Source organism: Eubalaena glacialis, chromosome 10 (assembly GCF_028564815.1).
Source record: "Eubalaena glacialis isolate mEubGla1 chromosome 10, mEubGla1.1.hap2.+ XY, whole genome shotgun sequence".
Classification (NCBI taxonomy): Eukaryota; Metazoa; Chordata; class Mammalia; order Artiodactyla; family Balaenidae; genus Eubalaena; species Eubalaena glacialis.
In genome coordinates, this window is record NC_083725.1 from 90,058,321 (window position 1) to 90,083,969 (window position 25,649).

The 25,649-nt window shown below is 35.4% G+C and overlaps 2 protein-coding genes across 2 annotated transcripts in view; one reads left to right on the forward strand and one right to left on the reverse strand.

Annotated features, from left to right (window-relative positions):
* The window catches only part of ANO3 (anoctamin 3), a 414,700-nt gene that overhangs the window by 280,840 nt on the left and 108,211 nt on the right, over positions 1–25,649 (forward strand). The window contains 1 exon segment of the mRNA XM_061203163.1: positions 15,180–15,338. Coding sequence (XP_061059146.1) covers positions 15,180–15,338 — 159 coding nt within the window.
* Positions 1–25,649, reverse strand: part of MUC15 (mucin 15, cell surface associated) — a 109,557-nt gene that overhangs the window by 30,224 nt on the left and 53,684 nt on the right.

Genomic DNA, 25,649 nt, shown 5'->3' on the forward strand with positions numbered 1-25,649 from the left:
TGCCTTCTTAGAGTATATATATGATTGATGACAAATAAACATCTAGTAGTTTAGAATAGTTTGCTTTGGAGCATTATGTGAATTGTCCTAATTTCCACATATGGTCAAGGACAATGATGATGATACTAAGCAGTTATTCAGTGCCAGAAACTTTGATACCCTGATCTGAAGGTCTGCTATTTCAAGTTAAATATTCAAGTGAAACAGTAGCCTTTGACCAGGGTAATGTTCTGGGCTATTCCCCTCTTTCAGAGATAATATTTTCCCATTTCTATATTTTGACTTGACATTTTTACTTTTTTTTTTTTTTTTAATTAATTAGTTAATTTATTTTTGGCTGTGTTGGGTCTTCGCCTCTGTGCGAGGGCTTTCCCCAGTTGTGGCAAGCGGGGGTCACTCTTCATCGCGGTGCGCGGGCCTCCCACCATCGCGGCCCCTCCTGCTGTGGAGCACAGGTTCCAGACGCGCAGGCTCAGCAACCGTGGCTCACGGGCCCAGTCGCTCCGCGGCACGTGGGATCCTCCCAGACCAGGGCTCGAACCCGCGGCCCCTGCATTGGCAGGCGGACTCCCAACCACCGCGCCACCAGGGAAGCCCCGACATTTTTACTTTTGCATTTGCAAAACTGCGAATGAATTCATTCTGGCCTTGCATAATTTGACCTCTTTGTGTTGAGCTTCTCATTCTTTTTAGCATCTCCCTGCCCTTCATCTGCTATGAATTCAGAGCCAAAAGAAGGGAGTATCTTAATATTTTAAGTACACTTACTACTAAGGTGTCCTAAAAATATCTCGGCAGATTGGGCTGTCTGGCCCATTCACCATTGTATCCCTGGCACCCAGCACACAGAACAGTGGAAGCCCACACTTGTAAGATCTGCAAATGTCCTTGAGGGCAAAAGCAACTTAAGTGCTCAGGTATGCAATTTACCTCTCCACTTCTAATTTCTGCTGTCCTGAACTTAACATAACAATTCCTCACTATCTTTTCCTATCAAAGACGCTTTGATCTTCCATATGAGGATTAGCTTGTTAAGTTATGTACATACACACAAAACTCTGTTGAGATCTTCATTTGAATGATATCAGCTTTATAGATGAATGTGAGATAATGGGTATTTTTACAATACTGAGTCTGCCTGCGATGAACAGATGCTTTTACATGTAATGTAGGCAAATTTATCCATCTTTTTCTTTTTCTGTCCTGTTTTAGAAATATTCGCCTACTCTGAGTTCCTATGTTAGCTTCTAAAAGCTATATTCTTATGTAGTTCACAGTGAATAATCCATCTGTAACTGATTTTTAGTGCTTTACTGAGATAAAATTCACATACCATACAATTCATGGCCCATTTAAAGTGTACAGTTTACTGTTTTTAGTATATTCATAGGGGTTGTGTAATCATCACCATAATATTATTTTAAAATATTTTGTCTCCCCCCAAAAAAACCTGTACCTGTTAGCAGTTACTGTCCGTTCTCCCACTCCTCCAATCCTAGGAAATGATTAATTGATACTCTGTATATATTTGCCTACTATTGAATTTCATATTAATAGAATCATATAATATATGGTCTTTTGTACTAGCTTCTTTCACTTTGTATAATATTTTCAAGGTTGATCTATGTTGTAGCATGTGTCAATATTTAATTCCTTTTTAAGGCTGGATAATATTTCATTATATGGGTAATACCACATTTTATTTATGTATTCATCCAGTAGACACTGCATTGTTTCTTCTTTTTTACTATTTTGAATAATGCTGCTCTGAATGTTTCTGTACAAGTTTTTGTATGGATGTGTGTTTTCATTTCCCTGGGTATATACCTAGGAATGAAATTGATGATTTGGTAACTCTATGTTTAACATTAGGAGTAATTGTCAAACTGTTTTCCAAAGCTTCTCCACTATTTTACATCCCCACCAGCAACGTAAAAGGGTTCCAGTTTCTCCATATCCTTGCCAATACTGGTATAATTTTTGTCTTTCTGATTATAGCCATCATAATGGGTAAAAAATGGTATCTCACTATGGTTTTTATTTGCATTTCTCTGTAACTTTCATTATGCTGAAAATCCTTGAATGTTTATATGGCCATTTGTGTATCTTCTTGAACAAATCTCTGTTCAAAACTTTTACCCATTTTTAAGTGGGTTATTTGTGTTTTTAATTGTTGAGTTATTTATATTCTATGAATACAAGTACCCTATCAGATATATGGTTTTTCAAATATTTTTTTCATTCTGTGGTTTGCCTTTCACTTTCTTGATGGAATTATTTTGAAGCACAAAAGTGTTTAATTTTGATATAGTCCTATTTATATTTTGTTTGTTTAATTGTCACTTGTGCTCTTGGTGTTGTATCTAAGAAATCATAACCTATAAATCCAAGGTCCCAAATATTTACTCATGTTTTTAGTCTAATAATTTTATAGTTTTCTCGTTACATTTAGGTCTGTGCTCCATTTTGAGTTAATTTTTGTGTATGGTTTAAGATAGGGGTCCAAATTCTTTTGCACATGGATATATAGTTGCCCTAGCACCATTTTTTGAAAAGACCATTCGTATTCCCCATTGAATTGCCTTGGAACTGTTGTTGAAAGTCAATTGACCATAAATTTATGGGTTATTTCTGGACTAGAATTGATATTTGACTAGAATATCAATTGAATTGACTAGAATATCAGTTCTAAAAAGTCTATCAAGTCTAAAGTCAGAGTCAAATTAATCTTTTTCATATGGATATCCAATTCATCTGAATCAGCATCACATTAAATAGACCATATTTTCACTTTCAATATTTTCTAACTTTCATAGAATTTTATTTTTTTAGTTTATTAGTTATTTAGATGTTTTATTTTTTAATGTATAATTTTTTTTCCCACTATTGTTATTTTTGTTATTAATTTCTAGATCTTACCCAGAGTAGCCACACTCTAGACTTGCCAGCGTGTGTTACGGTTTTCTACCTTTTTTTTCTACCTGGAAGCTAGAGTTTTACATGCTTTCCTGCTAATTCCTCTATGAATTTCAAAAGATGTATGTTTTATTTTATCTATCATTTCTAGGTTTTTTATTGCATGAGGGTTTTGAAATTATGTTGTTTGCCATGTTGCTGGAATCACAGCCCTGCTTTTCTATTTTTATGCCCTATTTCTGAAAATTGGTGCTAGATTTTCCTAGGAGACTTTTACATCTCTGCATTTTCCCCTTCAGACTTTATTTCAGTGGTCAAAAAAGAGTGCTACATTCCAAAGTATGTGTTTTGTATTCCAGCTGATTTGTGAAATTTGATAACACTGATAAGATACTGCTTTTTATTTTGGAATAAGAGCAGCCTTTGTCTCCTGTTTTCTCCTTCATGATGTTAAAGGTGCTTACTGAGGCAGAAGTAAAACAGAGCTCAATTGTCATATACAATTTTCCCTGAAAAGACCTTTGGCTCACTTCAGTGAGTGAATTCAGCTGCCAGATATTTATGTGAGCATTATTCTGAAGGGAAATAAAAACCCTAGACAAAGTTAGTTGAAAAACCTGAGTGATCTTTAAAAAACAGCCTCTTGGAGAAATATTTGGAAAAAAGAAGAGCATCATGAATGTCAGAGCTGTAGGAACCCTTACTTGTTTTGCACCCACTCTTTGATTCTTGGTAGAGGAATTGAGCAACTGAGAGGAAAACACAATTGTCTGAAGACATTCTGTGCAGGCATAGAACCATGAGTAAAATCTAAATTCTTTCATTTCCTTATTTTTGTATTTTTTATGTCCTCCTGACATTTCCTAAACTGATATATTATCCCCCAGTTGTTCCACTGAGGAGTTTGGTGAATGAGACCATAAGCTTTCCTTCCCTTGTATAGGATTTCATAAGATTACTTTTAAAAATCAACCTTTTAATCTTTTAAACCAGATCTTTAACTTTTATCTAATTCATAAACTTTACTGTGACAGACAGCCTCTAGGATGGCCTGAATCATCTTTACCTCTTTGTGTTTACTTTCTTGTATAATCCTCTCCCCTATATACTTGCTTCTAAATACTAGAATAAGGCAAAAGAGATATGTTCCTTCTGTGATTATGTCACATTACATAAGACTCTGTCTTGCTCTCCAGCTCACTCTGGAGACTTTTCTTGTGTGTTTGATGAAGTAAGCTGCCATATTGGGAATGCCCACATGTCAAGGAACAGTAAGAAGCTACTAGAAGCTGAGAATGACCTCCAGCTAACAGCCAGAAAGAAGTCAGATACTCATTCCTTAGCCACAAGGAAATGAATTCTACTAAGAACCTGAGTTATCTTAGAAGTGGATTCTCCCTAGTCAAGTCTAAAGATGAGATTACAGCTTTGCTGACACCTTGATTGCAGCTTTGGGTGGCCCTGACCCAAAGACCCACTGAGCCATGCCTGAACTCCTGACCCACAGAAATGTAAGATAATATATCTACATTGTTTTTAGCTCCTAAGTTTGTATTAAGTTTTTAATGCAACAATAGATAACTCATACACTTACCATAAAATCTGCTATTCTGATACATTAAAATGCAACCCCATCAATGAATTTTTGGTATACCATTAATGGACCAAATTGAAACTGAAATATACCAGCAGGTGCTTGTCAGCAGGCCAGGGAAATATAATCAACAATATCCTTTTCTGACTGACCAAAACAGATTTGAAGTTTTGAGTAAATTAATTTTGTATAATTCATAAGCATTCATTGAATTAATTCAATAAAAATTTAGTCAACAAGATGCTCTACCAGCACAATTCCAAGTATTTGGCTTGACAAAAATATAATGGCCTAATCTCATGAATCTCTTTAGTTTAAGAAGCGATATTTTCAAAAATCACTTTTCTTTTGTACTTCTTTACTTCCCTGGCTACACAAAGGACCCCCTCTTCAGAACTTTCTCCCTCTCCTCTATATTTCTACTTAATAATAATATTGAGTAGAATAATGGTAATAATATTGAGTAGAGTAAATAATAACATCACATAATTGTAATAGTAGTAGTAATAATAAGTTTACAATATTTTACGTAATTTTTACTCCTGTCATTTATGCATTATCTCATTCAACATATTTATTGTATCCTATGTGTAAGGATGGGGTGTTAAAATGAACAAGAGATCATCCTACTTATGCACATTGCCTTATTACTTAATCATCCCTTCACAATAATTATGTGAACTATTGAACTATTCCTTTTATAGAAAAATAAATTTGACTGCTCTCTGTAACTTGAATCTTATTGCCCCAACTGCAAACCCTACATCTTTATTTCTGTCCATTAAAGTGGTCTTTACTGACGTTCCTCCAAAACACCAGACTTATTTTTACATAGTACTTGGCACTATCTGGATTATATCATATATTTATTCCTTTACTATATCTTCCTTACAGGAGGATATACCTCATTTTGCCTTGTTCATTGCTGTATTCTCAGAGCCTACAAGCATCCTTAGCACATAGTAGATAAATAAATAAATATACATGTATATAAACATTGTAAAGTAAATATTTCTTGAGCAAATACATTGTCTTATTAGAGAAAAAGGATCATGCAGCAAAATGAAAAGAAACAAAGTCCTTCAGTTTTTACTTTTTTACTTGAAAATGTCTCTTTTTTCCCCAAGATGTAAATTTAATATTGCTAGGAAAGTGGCAATAAGAGACATAGAGTAGCTTGTAAGGTATATGACATTTAACTCGGTCTTTTAAAAAAAACTTTCAAAAAGATTTTCTTTTTAAAAGCAGTTTTAGGTTCACAGAAAAATTCAGCAAAAAGTCAGAGATTTCCCGTATACTCTCTGCCCCCACTCACACATAGCCTCACCCATTATCAATATCCCCGCCAGAGTGTACATTTGTTACAATTGATGAACCCACATTAACACATCATAATCACCCAAAGTCTGTAGTTTACATTAGTGTTCACTCTTGCTGTTGTACAATCTCTGAGTTAACACAAATTTATGATGATATGTATCCATCATTATAGTATCATTCAGAGTCATTTCACTGCCCTAAAAATCCTCCTAAGCCCTGGCAACCCCTGATCTTTTTACTGTCCTCATAGTTTTGCCTTTTCCAGAATGTCATATAGTTAGAATCATACAATATGTTGCCTTTCAAACTGGCTTCTTTCACTTGGCAACTCAGTCACTTCTAAAGCTGAAAAAATTGGTATGATTTAAAAACAAACCGTGAAACTCTGAACCCTGTGAAGTTACCAAGAAATAGGAAAAACAGGAATCTTTAGTCCTATCTTTTCCCCAAGTGACTCTCTTCCTCTAAAAGTCCTCTCCCTGGGAGAGTGAGACTCAAAAATTAGATCCAGGTCAAGATTAGAGTAAGGTCCAGAATTTTTAGGGTGCTTTGTTATTGAAGCTACCATTTGGAGCAAACAGCTTTGTCCCACTAATTACATATGCTGTGACCAGGCAAGGCTGCTGAATCCATGTGCACCTCCCTCTAGGTCAGGGTAGAAGGCAGTGGCTTGTTTCCTTCCCTATTTTCCCAAGAAGCATGAGCAGTGAGAAAGAAGAGGCACTGACTGCTTCTCCCAAACCTCATTCCTTAATCTGGGGGTTACACAGAGCCACACAGCTTGTGCATCCACTAAGTCTCAAGTGAAAGGGAGATGAAGAGACTCCCCATGGGAATCCCAAATGGGACAAGTGGCTCTTAGACTGCCACTAGAGAAGAAGCTTATGACTGATTTCTGAATCCTGCTTTCAGCTCACCTTGTTGCCTTAGCTCTGCCTCTGAAAGAACAATCAGTCAGCAACATCTCTCTCTTCCATGCCGTAAGCTCCATGTATACTGTTCTCTGCCAGGCCTCAGAGGGAGCCTTCTGTGGTTGGCTGACAAGGCACCCTTTGGGTTCCTTGAGTGATGTACTGTCTTGTGAATCTTAAAACATTTTTTTTCAAAGTCAGTGTGACACAGCTTGCTAAATATTAAGCCGATCATATTATGGAGGCCCAGCTGCCAAGATATCACAAGCTATCTCTGGGGGTTAATGAAATCAATACCTTATTAGTTATAAATTGATTGAATTCCATGGTTAATAATGATTTTTAATCAGTAGCATGCCATAATTATGAGATATACACACGCAATACAGAACAAGAGTCGGTGTGAAGAAAGCAAAATGAAAATAGGAATAGCATCTCGCTGAGCAGAGAGGGATTATAAAATGCAGTGCTTAAGAGCTGGTGCTTCATCTCAGCCTGCCTGGATTCTAATCCACACTACAGCTGACTGACTCACTGACTTTGGGCACTGTTGCCTTATACACGTAACTGGGCTAATGATGAAACTGCCATATTGGGTTCTTATAAGGATTAAATTAGTTGGTATATATAAGTGCTTGGCTAAATTCTTGGCTTATAGAAAAGCTTTGATAAATGTTAGCTATCGTTATGACTATTGAGTCAATATATATTAGATATAGATATCTCAAATCCTAATAGTACAAGGTTAGAAAGCTAATTCAGCAAATGATTCTTTTAGTTCTTTAATTGAAATTATTAAAAATTCTCTATTTCCATAAGTGACAACATCAGTGGTGGTAATTATAACAGTGATATAAAATGTATGATGCTTTCCAGTGCCCTTGGTTTTCTATCTCAGCAATAGTTGAGAATACAGAGAATGAAAAGACCTTTCCATCCATTTTAAAGTCTGCCTCAATTTTAACATCTGTGATATGGGAAAAACAGTAGTTATCTCTCAGTTTCTGTGAGCATGAAATGTGTTAATATATGCAGAGTGTGTAGAGGAGTACTTGTTTTCTGCTTAGCTTATATTAGTATTATTATTTCTTTAAATGTTAGTTGTTATTTTCTTAAATCTCTGCCAGACTGTAAATAATAGGAGCTGGAATGCAATCAGTTAGAGACTCTGCCATCTGATTAGAGTACTCCAGAGTTACCGAAATAGAGGTTTGTATATTTCTGAAGGCTGCCTGGATTAGAGGTGGGATTGACTTTCTGTTAAGGAGGCGGTAAGACGAGCCTGGCCAGGTTTTGACCAGTAGTGAAACCACACTGTGTAGCACTGAGGTCAGATTTTTTGAGATTCCTCAGACTCATAATTAGAGAAGATTTGCATAGAAACGTTTGAATAGTAATAACATTTCTGGCACATTTTAAGTTAAGGTCGGTGCATTAAAATATGTATATATATGTATATGTATGTATTAATATATTTCTTTATCCCCCAGGAAACTCAGAAAATTAAAACATTTTTCTTCTATAAGTACCACTTTAAAATTAAAACTTTCTCTGATAGAAGAGCCAGAATTTTAATTAATCCAGTAGCACTTACTGAATTTACACCTATGCGTGGAATTTCTTTTGAACCATAGTGTAAGATGTGCTTTCTGTTAATTCGTTTTTTTTTAATAGGGATGTTTTTTGTTGTTGTAAATATGTGATTTTTCTTCACAAAACTGCTTCTCATTGGTCTGAAATGGAAAAAATATTAAAAACCTTTTTTTTTTTCCTCTGTAACAGGTAAGGCCAATAACAAGAGCTATTATGAGGAATGGTTTTACTCTGAAATAAATTACAGTTACATATAAGGGCTGCTTGGCTGTTTCTCTAATTAAGGAGTGTAAAGCTAGAACTTCTGAGTAAAACATGGCATCAGAATCACAGTGTCTGGACTGCCCTCTCCTAGTTTTCCATTAGGGACTGCCAAAAAAGGATACAGAAACACGAGAGCAAACACCACCACTGGAAACTAATGAAAAAGAATTTCATTATTAGAAGATTGGTAGGATGGGATTAAGAAACACAAGCCTGGAACAGACACTTGGCCTTATTAACTGAAACCAGCCTAATGGCACCGAAATTACAGAGGAGACTTGGGCCAACCTGGCCCATGGTCTATCCTTAATTTGGGGTTGCAGTGGCCACACACTCTAGGAAACTAAGCATCTGCTACCCTTCTCAACAGGCGCAGTCTTTTGAGTGGGCCAGAGTCATGCCCTGCTTCCTCTGCCCGTCCGCATCTGTGCCTCTCTCTCTAAATCCAAACAAAAACAGAAATACCCGGTGAATGGGCATGGCAATAATTTGTTGCATTCCAAACACCGAAATTTGGATAAACGTAGTGTTGTGGGTAGGAGTAGATACTAGTAGCACCTGAGACTCTTGCATACTGACAAGAGTGTTTTCTTCTCATTTCCACATATTATGGAAAATAAGTCCAATTTTTAAGAATAGACCAGGATGTCTAAAAAAAATAGTAATAATTATTATTTCTAAAAGACTGGGAAAAAGTTATAAAGCAGGGGTAATTTAAATACTACTGGTAGAGATTTAAATTGGTTTAGAAAGTAGTTTGGCATTATCTACTGAAGTTGAAAACAAGCATTCCCTATGAATCAGCAGTTTTTCTCTTAGGTACATACTTGATAGAAATGTATGGACAGTTGTATTACAAGATATACACATGAATGCCTATTTTAGCTTTATTTGTAATAATTAAGACTAGAAACAGCCCAAATATCCATCATTAGTAGAAAGCATAAATAAGTTTTGTTGTATTCATAGGGTAATATATTATAACAGTGAAAAAATAAACTACAAATATATGAAAATCAGGGATGGATTTCACACCCATAATATTACATGAAAGAAGCCAGACACAATAGATTACTCATTATATATTTGCATTTACATAAAGTTTGAAAAGGACAGAACTCAAATATAATGTTGAAGGATATATCCTTTGGTGATAAAACTGAAGAAAAGTGGGAAAATAGTACCATAAATGACAGGATTATGATTACCTTGGGGGAGAGAGGTGCAGAGGGCATCATGATTGAGAGAAAGGATAAAAGGGGGGCATCTGGTGTTTCATGATTTAGGTAATAGTTATAAAAGTGTTTGTCTTATAATAATTGTTATGCTTCTGTTTGTTGCACTTTTTATTTTGTAATAAATCATGTTTCATAAGTATATATAAAGCATATCTGCTTTCCTTTGCTCTAATTCCATATTCACACTAACATCCTTAGGCTTATTTTTCTATGTTTCTATCTGTCTTTGTCCTGAGAAAGATAACATTCCAAAATGTGAAAGGTGTCATTTGGATCATTAGAAAACAAGAAAAATTCCAACAGGAATTAATGCATTGCATACATTTTTTACCTTGTTTTCTTGTGACAATAGCTAACTTTTTCTTAAGTCTTGTAAAGTGAGTCAGATTACATTGAGAATGCTCTGTATGCATTATCTCATTTAGTCATAACAACAATCTTACAATGTTGATAATATTATTATCTTCACTTCAAAGCTACAGGAATTGAGGCTGAGCAATGAAGTTAAATTACATGTCTAAGGACACAGTTAATTAAAACCCAACGCTGTCTGATCCAGAGCTCAATACCTTAACTGTGTCATACTGCGTTTTACTACCTCAAAGATATGGTTAACAGATAATCAGCAATCACTTGCAGATTAGTGGCAAGATCTAATTTTGCAGTGGCCTGAGGAAGGACTGTGGTAAATTCACCTAGATAATATGACCCTTGATGGCTTCTGATACCCATTAATCAGGTTTCCTCTGGCTATACCCTGACATTCTTCAACTCTATAACTCAGATCTCTATTACTGCACATGTAAGATAGCAATGTAACTAAACATTTGCAGGCCTATCACTCCATATGTATGCTAAGATCTCTGAAGATATTCAGTGTCTACTTATTTTTATCCCTGGAGTTTAGCACAGCACCTAGCACACATTTGGTGTTCATTAGGTGTTCTTGTTAGATTGAGAAGAATAAATGCTAGAAAAAATATGCATCTCACAAACAAGCAGTTACTGCCATAATTTTATTTGAAGAATACCCTAAAAGGCATTCTCATGCAAATAGGCAGACTTCTATTGCAGTTTTGCAAATGGTCTAAAATCTTTGCAAACCTGAGCCTTAACTTGGGTATTCTCAAGATATTCTTTAGGAAGACAAGCTTTTCTGAAAGTCTCTGTGCTTCATGGTTTACAATGCCTTAAATAATTAAGTGGTTTTCAAAGCTGTTGAAAGATTAGGTACCTGATGGATGATCTGCATCCCAGCTTCTCTGAGAAAAGCTAGTTTTATTCTGTCTTCTGGGAACAATAAACATGAAAAACCTGGTGTAAAATGGAATGCATTCCACATTGTAACTGGAAAACATTTCACTGTTCCAGATGAGTCTTGATTTCATGTTTGAACAACCGTTATTATATCAAAAAAAGAGGTGGTTCTTTTGCTGTCTAGATAATAAATTTCCGGTCAATTCTGCTTTTAGGCAACAGATTTGAACGTGGGTTAATCAACATCTTGGTTAATGGTTGCCAAATATGTATTAAAATAAAATGTAATATTCTTAACCTTAAAATTATGTAAAACCTATATTATGTTCTTTATACGTAATTCAGAAGAGATTTCCAAATCTTGCCATGCTTCTTTATTACTATTTTGAAAACTACTTTTCTTTTTGCCTGATAAACTGGTAAAACTCATTATTCATAATTTAGAATGATAAAATAATTAGATACTAAATTAGAATGCTAGTTAATAGAGTTTGTGAACATGTTTACACAGAGACAAAACCTGTGAATAATACCTAAGGTCACTTATCATAAAAAGATGTAGGTTTTTTGGTTTTTGTTTTTTAAATAGTTAGGCAGTTGCTTCTCTGGGAGAGTTTAACATTTATTTTGCTTAATCTTAGAGTAACAGATAACAATACCTATCAGGGTTCTACTTTCAGTCCATGCTACTCTTAAAATAGGGAAAGCACATAAAATATTTTAAAACTATCTTATCTTCTCATAGTTTTCCTACCAACCAGTCATGTGATTCCTAGGTCTTCTCATTGAAGGATTTTACCTTCACCTGGGATTAAATATGTTATTATTAATTTAAGATTCAGGTGATACTTAATACTGGACTGGTATTAAGAGGGTGGTACACTTTAAGAAAAAGAAAATGCAGAGGAAAAATTTTATATAATCTTATTTTAGCTCCATCTTTGTTTACATTACCATAGAGATGCCTGGAGGCAGTGGGTCATAGTATAAAACAAAGGGAAAGCCATGGCTATTGCAGTTCTGCTACAATTTTGTGATCATTCGTCTTATTTGATTATAATTTGATTTGTGTTAATGTTGGAGGGGAGGGGATGAGAAATGACCACATGATATTTTAATGGCCTTATATTATTGAGGTTATTCCTACCTGGATACACATAACTATGGATTATTCCCTTCTTTCCTTTCCCTTCTTTCCTTCCCTCCTTCTTCCCATAAATATCTATTAATGCTTACTATGTGTCTGGCCCTGAGTTAGATGTTTGAAATACTCTGTGAACAAAACAGTAAAAATTTATCATCTTTGTAAAATTAATATTCCAATAACATAAGGTAGACAGTAAACAAAAGATAATTAATAAATAAATTATTTAGTGTTATATAACATGTTGGAATTTAACAGTTGCTAAGGAAAATAGATTAGGAAAAGTAGGATCAAGAATGGAATATCATGGAAAGCAGCTGGAAGGTCTTGAAGAGAGGAGTTACATAATGTCATTTAAAATGCGGAGGATCACTCAAGTGTCTTAACTGTCATGTTGAGAACAGACTTTAGAGGAGCAAAGATAGAAGCTAGGAGATGAGTCAGACTATTATAATAATGTAGTCAATATGTGATATATCTTAGAAAAGAGTAGTAATGAAGGTGTTAGAAAGTGGTCAGATTCTATATATATTTTGAAGAATTTTCTGATGATCTGAATATTAGATGGGTGAAAAGAGAGGAAATAAAGATGACTCAAGATTTTTGATCTGAGCAATTTAAAGGATAGATTTGCAACCAATCAGAATAAAGAGTGTTTTGGGAAACATCTGCTTGGATAAAATAAGGAATTCCATTTTGGACAGTCAACTCTGAGATGTCCATTAGACATCCAAGTGAAGAAATCAGGAAGGCAGTTGGATACACAAGCCTATGAATATTAATTATGTAGTCAGCATATAGATTGTTATTTAAAACCATGAGACTGAATGAAATCACAAGGAAGGGAATGCAGATAAAGAAGGCAAGAGAATCAATGACTGTTCCTTTAACAAATCAGAGGAAGAGAGAAATAATCAAAAGCTGAGAATAAGGAACCATTTATGTAGGAAAAAATCCAAATAAATGAGATGTCTTGGGAGTGCAAAGGAAAAAAACGTATTTCAAGGTGGAGTGAGTGATTCAACTACTGAAAGGTAAAGAAGAGGATAGAAAATTGATTAATGGGATACATCAATGAGTATGTCATTGGTAACACTGGCCAAAGAAACCTCTGGAGTGGTGGAGGCAAAAGCACTCTAAAGTCTGAAGTTAATTGTGTCTTCTCTGGCCATAAATTCTCGGTGTCTCCATCCTGTAGGACCTGTAAATGGCCTTTTGGCCAGTTAGCCTTCTATTACTGCTCAAGCCCCAGACCTAGTAATCTGCACTTATATATGCTTCCTTGTCTTTTTCAATATAGTCGTCAAGACCACCATCAAATAGGTGAGAGTTCTAGTTTCACTATTGCCATTTCCATGACATCTGGGATGTCACTTAACCTCTTTGGCTTCTGGTACTCATATCAATATCTACCTTAAAGAATTATGAGAATAAAGCACTTGGCACACTGCCTGGCACTATAGTAAGTGATCAGTTAGTGATAGCTATTACTATCATCATTATTATGCAACTACAAGGCCTTGATGACTCTGCTGGAGTTGTTAGTCACTTTATAGTATCCAATAAAATAATCCTGGGAATCTCAAAATCTTTTCATTCATTGAAGAAAAGGCTATGCAAACCTTCTTGTCCTTGAACGTGGGAGTCTCTAATACCCCCGAATTCACACACATGAACCTATTCTCTCTAAAAAGACAGCTCCTGAGCAGCCTAGCCTGTCCCTATACGATGACAGTCACTCAGATATCTTTTTTGTTGCTTCACCTGGATGACTTCTTGGCCACCAGGTTACTCTGGTCCTCACTTTTTGACCTCAAGCTGCATGTATGTCCCAAGTAGGCTCCTCCAAAGAAGATGGAGATGGCTTTGTCTGAAATTATCAGATAGCTCTCCAAATGTTAAGACATTTTTGAATCTCAAGAATGCCTGTAAGGGGAAAAATGGAATAGAGAATTGGTACAGATATTTAAATAGCTTGATGGAAAATGTGGAGAAAGAAGGATAATGTATCTAATACTTAAGAACATGGACCGGGAGTCAAACTTGAAGTCAAGTAATGCTGACAAAGTGCCAGCCCCCAAAAAAGACCATCGTGAAAATCAGTTGATCATAAAAACTAATTTTATTAAAGTTACAGCAAGTAAGGATACCATCTGGGTAGTCTTCGTAGTGTTTTAAAAAGATGAAGTTAGGGAAGAGTTTTCAGAGGGTTCTAGGACCTGGACTGGGGGATTTTAAGGTAAATCTTGCAAGGGAGGAAGTTGGTTGAAAATTGGTCGGAGTCTGTGAAAAACAGCTGGGGTAGGTGGACAGAGCAAGGTGAGGACCTTAAAGAAGTCTTAATAAGCATGCAATTAGTCTTAATAAGTAGGCTGTTTTAGTTGGATCACAGTCTTATATTCTGGGAGCAAGTATTTCTTGGAACAAGCAGCCCAGGAATTGTTTGGTTTGGTATTGTTGAACATAGGTTTAGGAAAATAATGCCTTATCCGAGTATTATTTCATGTAGGAAATTATGTTAATTTCTGTTCTCAATGCTTATGTTGTTTAAACCTTGTTGTCTTTATCTTCAAAATGAAAGTTTGAATACTAAAATATGTAAAACATTTATGTCTGGGCCTGATTTTGAGCAAATATTCAATGTATGTTGGCGATTATTTTTATAGGGTCTTATTGAATAAAACATACGCATTTTGATGCTAACATCAGAGAATCCATGTTCTGGTGTCAGACTGCCTAATTTCAAATCCTAGAACGTCACTTGCTAGCTTGTCTCCTACTGTAGATTGCAAACTTTTAAAATGATCTTTTCTTATCTCACAATTGGAATGTAAAAAACACCTTTTTATATTGGATTGCCAATATTCAAACGGAAGTGACTGAAAGCAAAATGTGTGTGCTTATCTAACCCACGCTATCAACAACCCTTGCTTTATTTGCAGAATGACATGAATTACATAGCATCCAGTGGACTTCTATTCAAAGATGGCAAAAAGCGGATTGATTACATCCTGGTTTATAGAAAGTCAAATATACAATATGACAAAAGAAACACCTTTGAAAAGAACCTCAGAGCAGAAGGCTTGATGTTAGAAAAGGAGGTATGTGCTTTAATAGTATTAGCTATGTGGCATAATATGCTGGAAGAGATATGATCGTTTATGTTTTAGTATAAAAGCGTATAACGTGTGGCTTTTTAAAATGTATAGCAATTATCTCCCAAATGTAAAAGAAATGCATATGTATAGTACTGTTTTAAAATATATTCCTTTTTTACTCTACATGTCTCTGTAAATTTAAATATTTTTCAAAGGGCATAACTATTTTTACAATTTTAAAAATTAGAGAAGGAACGATTCTATATAAAGTACAAAACTCTATGAAAAGAAAAACAAAATGTTGAAAGAAAAGAGTTTGCCAAACTGTTAATGTCTAGGTTTTAATATTTGTTGTTTTTAAATTTTTATTTTGTATTGGAGTACAGTTGATTAACAATGTTATTGATAGTTTCAGGTATACAGCAAAGTAATTAAGTGATTCAGTTAAACATATACATGTATCTATTCTTTTGTGCATGTATCCTTGGAACCATGTTTTTCTCTGGATATATGCCCAGGAGTGGGATTGCTGGATCATATGGTAACTCTATTTTTATTGTTTTAAGGAACCTCCATACAGTTCTCCATACTGGCTCTACCAATTTGCATTCCCACCAACAGTGTTGGAGGGTTCCCGTTTCAGCACACCCTATCCAACATTTATATTATTTGTAGATTTTTTGATGATGGCCATTCTGACTGGTGTGAGGTGACATCTCGGAGTTTTGATTTGCGTTTCTCTAATACTTAACAATGATGAGCATCTTTTCATATGCCTCTTGGCCATCTGTATATCTTCTCTGTAGAAATGTCTATTTAGGTCTTCTGCCGATTTTTTGCTTGGGTTGTTCATTTTTTGGATATTGAGCTGCACAAGCTGTTTGTAAATTTTGGAGACTAATCCCTTGTCAGTCACATTGTTTGCAAATATTTTCTCCCATTCTGTGGGTTGTCTTTTCGTTTTATTTATGGATTCCTTTGCTGTGCAAAAGCTTTTGAGTTTACTTAGGTCCCATTTGTTTATTTTTGTTTTTATTTCCATTACTCTAGGAAACAGATCTAAGAAAGATATTGCTGCAATTTATGTCAAAGGGTGTTCTGCCTGTTTTCTTCTAAGAGTTTTATAGTGTCCAGCCTTACATTTAGGTTTTTAATACATTTTGAGTTTATTTTTGTGTACGGTGTTAAGGAATTTTCTAATTTCATATTTTACATGTAGCTGTCCAGTTTTCCCAGCACTATTTATTGGAGGAATGTCTTTCCTCCATTGTACAGTCTTGCCTCCTTTGTCATAGATTAATTGACCATAGGTGCGTGGGTTTATTTCTGGGTTTCTATTCTGTTCTGTTGATCTATATTTCTGTTTCTGTGCCAGTATCATACTGTTTTGATGATTCTAGCTTTGTAGTATAGTCTTAAGTCAAGGAGCCTGATTCCTGCAGCTCCATTTTTCTTTCTCAAGATTGCTGTGTCTATTCGGGGTCTTCTGTATCTCCACACAAATTTTAAGATTTTGTTCTAGTTCTGTGAAAAATGCCATTGGTAATTTGATAGGGATTGCATTGAATCTGTAGATTGCCTTGGGTAGTATAGTCATTTTGACAATATTGATTTTTCCAATCCAAGTGTATGGTATATCTTTCCATCTGTTTGTGTCATCTTCAGTTTGAACTATTTCTTCTTAATCCTGTTTCTTTTATGCTTTTAAAAAAGACTTTATTTTTTAGAGCAGTTTAAGGATCATAGTAAAATTGAGAGGAAGGTACAGAGATTTCCCATATACCACGTTAACCCACACATGACCCTTTTATCATTATGTAAAGCCCTTCTTTATCCCTCATAACTGTCCTTTCTTCAAATGCTTTTTTTTAGTGTTCTTTAAGGAAAGCTATTTTTTTCAAGTGAAACAATAAAAGTAACAATGCTCACTAGGAAAAACATGAAAAATAGAAAGGATATAACACATAACCCTCACTCTTATTATCCAAAAATAACCACTCGTGCTATTTTAAACATTCTAGGGTTTTTTAAAAAAATGTATTTATAACATTACAGAAAGAAAAAAAAACAATGTAAAAAATCAGAAGTATAACAATGTACAAAATAAAAAGTCAAAGTGCACATCTACCATCTCTCAAATCATACCCTTTTCTCCTTTGGTAGCCTTGCTAATAATACCTTGAATTATCCTGTTCAGTGTCCCTCGATATATTTTCTATGTATATACAAACACATATAAATTTTTTACATAAAATTAGTCATGGTATACTTACTATTCTGCTATTCAATTCTGTTGTTTAACAATGTATTATGTATATGTATATCTTAAATTGCAGTGTATTTAGATCCAACTCATATTTTTTACTCAGGTGCCTAGTATTACAATTTGGTGATTTAGCCAACTGTTCCCTTACTGAGAGAAAAAAATTAAATTAAGGATTTGAGGGACCCCTAAATTACCACTGATTGGATTTAACTACTTTACCAATAAGTGGATTGACAAGGTCAAAAGCTTTGATGATTTATTTGCTTAAATATCTGGATAATTTGCTAATAAGCTTTATCAATGGAATAAAGTGGTCACCCATATTTTTATATGATATTGGAAACCACCCCTACTTTTTTGTTACCACGGGACGTCTCTTGTGATTAGTTATCTGAGGAACATCCATAGGAAATACTGAACTATAACTCAAGGTGGCCCTAGCAAAACTAATCCATTTATACTTATTAAAACTCTTTTACTATGTATAAAATAACAACCATACACTGCCTTGACTCTTTATGAGGTAAGGATTTATTCACACACTGCCTAGTGTTACAGAATTGGGCAAGTGGAATTCTGATCTCAGTTTCTACTGACTCCTTTAGTTGTGTTTCCTCTGGGAATTTTAACCCAGAATATCCATATCACTAGTGATTAATTCATTTAGGAAGTATTTATTGAAAAAATCTTATGAACTCAAGTCTTGTGATAGGTTTTTATTAATTTAATTTCCTTGTGATTTCTAAAAATCTCCATACAAACAGAATCAATCAAGTGATTGATTGTCATCTGTTCCCAGAGCAGTTTATACATGCTTGCTATTATAATACTGGTAGTTATTTTGCTCATGTATTTATAATTATTTCTTAATTCAGCAAGTAATTTTGACAGATTCCATGAAGATGTTGGAGATCAGGTGAGTTAAGCAGACCACACTCCACTCCTGCCTTCACTGAACATACAGTCTGTGGAGGAGTCAGTCATGAAAATTGTTTACTTGTAAAAGAGATGTAACTTGGCTCACAGTCTGCACCTAGTTTTCTTGGTGGAAAGTCCAGATTCTCTTGTGTGTGTTCCTCTCCCTCGCTCCTCCAAGTTTTCCCAAGAATAATACTGGATGTTATTCATCCAAAAGGGGTTTTGTTTTGCTTTTAAGGGAAATCCATTCATTCTTGAGCTCCCACTCTTCAGTTACTGCCAAAAGATTCCCATTTTTCTTAAAAAAAGCATCATGTCCCATTTTTTTTTTTCTATTTTTTCTAGAAAAAAAGTACACATGTTTACTTTTGTTCCTGGACAAATGGCTTTTCATTCTAGGTTCCATAATTACAGCTCTTTTAAGTTCACATTCACATGATTAGGATTTGGTCCCCACAGTTCAATAAAGTGCCAGGACAGCTGGCCAGAAAGGGTATTCAACCTCAGCTGCACATTTCATTGGAATGACCATCCCCACAAACTGTAGCCATCGTGTTCATACAAGTTACCAGGCTCTACTTCCCCTTTCCTTCTATTTACCTCCTCATAGAGATAAATGACTTATTTTTTTGACAATGGGAAGGGTTAAGGCTACCCCAATTCTGCAGAATAGATGATATTAGTTTTGTGGCAGAGTTGAGGAATTTGTATATCTTCCCTCCAGAAAGGCCCTAAAAGCCATATGAAATTTGATACAAAAATCTCTAAGAAACTCTGCCAACCCAAGCAAAGGAGACTGCTACAAAGTTTTTAAAAAAATCTTGTTATACTCTTTCCACTTGACTAGTACTTGCATATCTAAGAGGATATTTAGGTGGCTTTGCAAAATAAAGCTATTCTAATCCAAGGTGATTTTCAATCTCTACTTATTAATATAAAGTCTAAAATCCTTCCTTACAATACCCTTTATAAATTCAAATCATGTTAAGTGACCTAAAAGAGAAGCAAATGGTGCTAGAATGGCTTATAAGGAGGTCAGTAATCTAATCTTGAGGATGAGGGAAGACAAGAAGGAAAGGGAGAAGTGAAATCAAAGAAATAAACTTTGAACTGAGATTTGGAAAATGAAATAGTTAAAGTAGGTGGATGAAAGGGATAGGTGTTTTCATCTATGAAACCAGTATTGAAATCTGGTTTTCAATAGTGGCTGCACATTAGAATCCCCTGGGGATCTTTTAAACCCTTGATGCCAGACTCCACCATAGCGTGGATCAACTGAATATCAGTATGGCAGTGGGAGAAAGAACACTGGTATTTTTAATACCAGAAATAAAAAGTACTAAATGAGTTTGGATAGAATGGTTAGGGTTAAGTAATTCCATTTTGTAGTTTAAGACTTTTGATGATTTTCTTAGGAAAAATGGGAAGCTGCTGAATGATTTAAGCAGGCAGTATCATGACCATATTTGTTTTCAAAAATGAAACCTTAGATTGCTGAAAAGAGTATAGATTTAAAAGCAAGACTGGATATGCACAGAGATCATGGGTGGCATTAGAAATGGAGAGAAATGAATAGATCTGATAGATATTTAAGTTAAAATATAGATATTTGGTGGTGGTTTGGATATGGTAGAAAGAGAAAAGATTTCAAGGATAACTTGGACTTGTGACTTGAGCAATTTCTTTAATCATTCAAGGAACATTAATGAAGTACCTATTATATGCTACATTCTGGGGACAAATAGAAACCAAGATAAAAATGGGCCACGTTCTCATGGGAGGAAAAAAACCATAAATATACAAGAAAATGACATAGCAAGGAATATTACCAGTAATTAAAACCGAAAAGGGTATTATATAGAGAGTGTGACTAAGTAGCTATGTTAGCACGTGTGATGTGAAAGAAAGTAATCTGAATGAAAAGGAGTCCATCATGTGGAAGATAAGGGAACAGAAAACTATTTGCAGAAGGAATAGCCAGTATAAAATTTCTGGCCATCAGAAGAGAGCTAATTTGGGGAGAAAGTGGAATGGGATTTTGGGACTGAAGATCATAAGCTTGTAATTGAGGTACCATTGAGAAGTAGAAGTAAAAATGTTTGAAATTTGTGTCTAGAGCCCAAATGAGGAGTCTAAACTGAAGGTAAATGCTTTAGCCTTTATAATATAGATGGTAATATAAGCTGTGTATTAGTATGAAATCACTGGAGAGAATGGAAAAAAAAAAAAAGAGCCTAGGAGTGAGCCTGTAAAAAGTAGGAAAGGAAAAGAGACAGTTGAAGGAGTTGGATGTAGGTGGAAGAGGAAGAGATGAGGAGTCACAGGGAAGATTGGTTATCAGGGTAAAATACGCTAAGAAGTCACTTAAGACAAGAAAGAGGCCCAATTAGTTGGAGAATGTGGAGATCTTTGGTGAAATCAGTGAGAATCATTTCTCTGAGGAGATGGACTTGGAAGCTAGACTGTCATGAATTGAAGAGTGACTAGATAATGGAAAAATAGAGGCTGCAGCAAATATCATCAACCAACTTGCTCATCTGTGAATGGGAGGATGAAGAGCAAGAGCCAGAGAGGGAAATGCGGTCTCATGAGGTTTCACTTCTTTCTTCCTGTTTTCATTTTTTCTTATATGAGATGTTTAAATGATGATGGGGAAGATCCAGGAAAGAAGGGTGAATGGAGAGAGGCAGGAAGAGAAAGGAAGAGAAGGGAAGAGAAGGAAAGGGAAGAAACGGAAGAGAAAGATCGAGGAAACAGAAGACAGATGAGATAGAAAATTAAAAGGCTTTTGGGGAAGGATGAAGGGGGAGATCCAGTATAGAGTTAGAATAGCAAGTGTAATATCAAGGAAAATTAAGATTTCTAAATTGAATTTTAAAGTTAACTTTCTGCAGTTATTTGTTTTGGTTGCCAAAGATATTTTTACTTATGTTCCTAATTCTAAGAGTAATGACATTGATTTTTTAAATGGTTGAGTTAATTAGGACTAAATTAATTATCACAGTGTTAATGTGTAAAGTCAACCTGCTATGACAAACACAGTTTAAGTGAACAAAACATGTTTATATAATAAGCATGCTGGGACTTCCCTGGTGGCACAGTGGTTAAGAATCCTCCTGCCAATTAAGGGAACACGGGTTCGAGCCCTGGTCCAGAAAGATCCTGCATGCCACAGAGCAACTAAGCCCATGTGCCACAACTACTGAGCCTGTGCTCTAGAGCCCACGAGCCACAACTACTGAGCCCACATGCCACAACTACTGAAGCCTGCATGCCTAGAGCCCATGCTCTGCAACAAGAGACCCACCACAATGAGAAGGCTGCACACTGCAACAAAGAGTAGCCCCTGCTCACCACAACTAGAGAAAGCCCGTGCGCAACAACAAAGACACAATGCAGCCAAAAATAAATAAATAAATAAATAAATAAATAAATAAATAAATAAATAAAATAAGCATGCTAACATTATATCATGAAAAAGTATTGTCTTAAAATTTCCACAAGATTGTTTGACACTGTTTATATTGATTTTCTATTGCTGCTTAACAACTCACCACACATTCATCAGCTTAAAATAAAATCCATTTGTTAGCACACAGTTCTGCAGATCAGAAGTTTGGGCATGGCATGGCTGAGCTCTTGGCTCTGTTTCTCACAAGACTTAAATCAGTGTGTTGGATGGGCTTGCATTCATACCTGGAACTCAGGATACTCTTTCAAGCTCTCCATTCTCATTTCTTGCCGCATGCCCCCCACCATTTTTCACAAGGGAGACTCTCCCTTGTGTCCCTCTGCTGTTTTGAATCTCTCTTGCCAGGAAAAGCCCAGTCCTTTTTAGGGACTTACCTGCAGTGGAAGACAATATCTCTTTTTTAAAAGCAAATGTGCCATATAATAGAACTTAATCATGGGAGTGAATATGCCATAATATTCACAGATCCTGGAGATTGTACAAGACAAGGACAGTAGGGCATGAGGATCTTAGAGGACTTCTTAGAATTCTGCCACTATTAAAAAAAATCAATATCATGTGTATCGCCCTTTTAAGCAAACAAACATAGAAAGATACTTAACTCCATGATTACAAGATAGAACCTAGATATATTTTTAGTTTAAACCTTATGTTAACTGATGACTAACTGGTATCTAAATACTTGTAGCTATCTGAACTATCAAATCCAGCGTTTTGCATTATCATAAACATTTATTTCTTCTTAAAGTTTCTACTATTATAGGCTGTGAGCTTTGTTTGCAACTTAATTTTAATAACTATTAAATTGAAAATATTTAGGGCTTGTGGCAGGTGGAAAGGGAAAATGAAATTGTGAAAATGTCAGCAAGTATTGGATTTGTTAGCTGAAAAAAATGGGAGTATTCCCTAGGGAACAAGTTCCCATTTTTAAAATTTATATTCCCCAGAGTTAAGCACTGAGCCTGACACAGAGTGCATCTCAAATCTTCATTAAATTGCATGTTGATGTGGACAGTTTCTAGATAATCACATCAGCAGCAGATAATGATCCATATTTGAAGACCGTATAAATGAATAGGTAGATGATCTGTAACTGTCAGGATAGGTGCTTCGTTATCCAAGTGTATTTCCAGATTATATCAGCATTTTGTTTTTATCTTAGACTTAATACCGTGAGCTACCATATTCTTTTTTTTCTTTTTTCAGCTCTCTGCCACCAACTTGTAGAGCGACTGTGTAAAAACACATTTTAAAATTTCCTTTTCTCTCAAGAATGAATCTTCTACCTCTTGAGAATTTTGGATGGAATAATTAAATAATAATGTGAAGTGTGAAGGCGGTGGGTGCTTTGTTCCCTTGGAAAAGCCTGCCTGCATCAGAGCTAAGCAGAATAGTGCCAGATTGGGAGCTTCTGATTCCAAGGGAGAAAGTAATTTTTCTCCCTGCCAACACTAGCCCTTCACCAACCTCCTGCTCAGTAGCTGCAAGAAAATAAAACTACTTTTGTTTTTTGTTTTTTTGGTTTTTAAGTAGAGGTACAACAAAAGAGAAATTAAGTTGAGGAAATTATAAGAGAAGACAATTTATGTTGCTTGGAAAAGATATATATATATATTTAAAGTTAAGACATACAAAATTAGAAATGTTCTAGCTGTATGTGCACTCAGCTTGACGTTTCATTCATCAATGGTAGAATTAATGAAGTAACATCCTTCTAAAGCATCTCCTTTATTTGAATGTAATAGATTTTTTCACATCTTAAGGGTTGACAGGAATGAATTAATAATCAGTGCTAAGCCAGCTATTCATGATGCTAATTTGAATCCTGACATAGTACCTCTTCCAGAATAATTCTGGTTTATTTACTTCCTTGTCTTCATCATCTCTTGCTTAGGTACACGTTACATAGAATGTGTACTCAAAGTAAGTTAACTCATTCATTCATTCATCCTCTCAACAAATGCTTAGTAACTACTATGTGCCTGGCGTAGAACTAGGTGCTCAGTAGACATAAATGAACAAAGTGAAAATCCCTTCTCTCACGGCATTTATCATTCATTAGAAGATAATAAGTACTATAGGAAAAAATAGAGCGAGGTAAGAATGGTGGGGTGAGGGCAGGAAAGTCATAGTAAGTGACCAAATGATGGAAGTAGAGTGAATGAAAGGGAGATTAGTAGGAGAGTGGATTCACAAGATATTGAAGGTGAAATTGTAAAAGGCTGTGTAGGTCATTGGAAAAACTTTGGTTTTCACTCTGATTGAAATGGGGTTCTGAGAAATTACATGATTTGAGTCACGTTTTAAAGAATAATTCTGGCCATTGTGCTACGAATAGACTATTGCGGGCAAGAATGTGAGCAAAGCCTCTGTTAGAAAGCACTGTAGAAATCTAGGCCAGAGATGGTGGTGACTTAGGCCAGGGTGGTGGTTGTGGAGGAAGTCGGGAGTGACCAGATTCTAGCTGTGTGTACCGTAAGGTAAAACAAATCAGGAACCAAGTGGTAGTATGAAACCCAGGTTCTCCCGGTGTGGAGGCTAAACCTTCCCAGGTCTCTCCCAATACCCATGCATGTATTAGTCACTACTTCTTCATGCTGCTAAAATATTCTGGCAACCAAGATGCCTAGGTTCAAGAACCATGATGCTCTGTGGGAGAGTATGATCTTCATTCATACTAGAATAAGGCTCAGCTCCTGAGAAACTATTTTTTGTGTCCCAACATCTGCTTATTCAACAATAGAGATCCCTGCTTTCAAACTGTGTGAAACCATTGGAGGGAATGCAATAACCTAACATCAGTGCATTTCTCAAGGGATTGGTTGTTGTCTTAAATCATCCCACATGTAGAATGTGTCATTCTGGTATAGATTGATTTTTGTCTGAGTCTGGACTCATTCATTTTCATAGAGGTCTCACTTCCAGATGCTGGGGGGAAATAAGCACTGAATATGTTTTCTGTCATCTTGAGGATCTCATTTTCTCTGTCCTTGAATAACTGCTGAAAAAGAACCCACATCTCCCCACGAACTAAACAATGACATAAAGGCATAGGGCACTTTAAATACATACAGAGGAAAGAGAGAAATTTTCCAAAGAAACTATAGTCTATAGAAATACAGTTATTACAATTTATACCATTTATATTACCAAAAGAAAATATTTAACTCTTCAATCACTTGATTCAAGTCACTCTACTTCAGAGTTTTCCCCAAATCATAGGTTGTTACTGACTTTTTACTTGTGTGATTCATAGCCTACTATAGAAGGCCTACAAAATCAAGGGAAGGTTCCACCAAAGATGAATCAGGTAGCCATTTACTGAGAAAAAGAAAAAAGAGGAAGATTCTAGTGAAGATTTGAAATTAGCCATTATTTTGACCATGGTCTTATTTGAGAGGCATGCTCTTAACTGAGAATGAACATTCTGGGTAAACCTCTTATACTTGGGCCCTTTATAGTACAGTCTCTCATAAGACTCACAACTCTGTGAATTAAGACCATTCTCTCCATATCCCAGGAGAGAAAACTGAGGATCAGAGAGGATAGGTAATTTCCCCAAGATCATAGAGCTAGTAGATGCTAGAGATGGAATTTGTACTTACCTCTTTGTGATTCCAAACACTATGTTCTTTCTTCCATACCATGTGATTTCTTC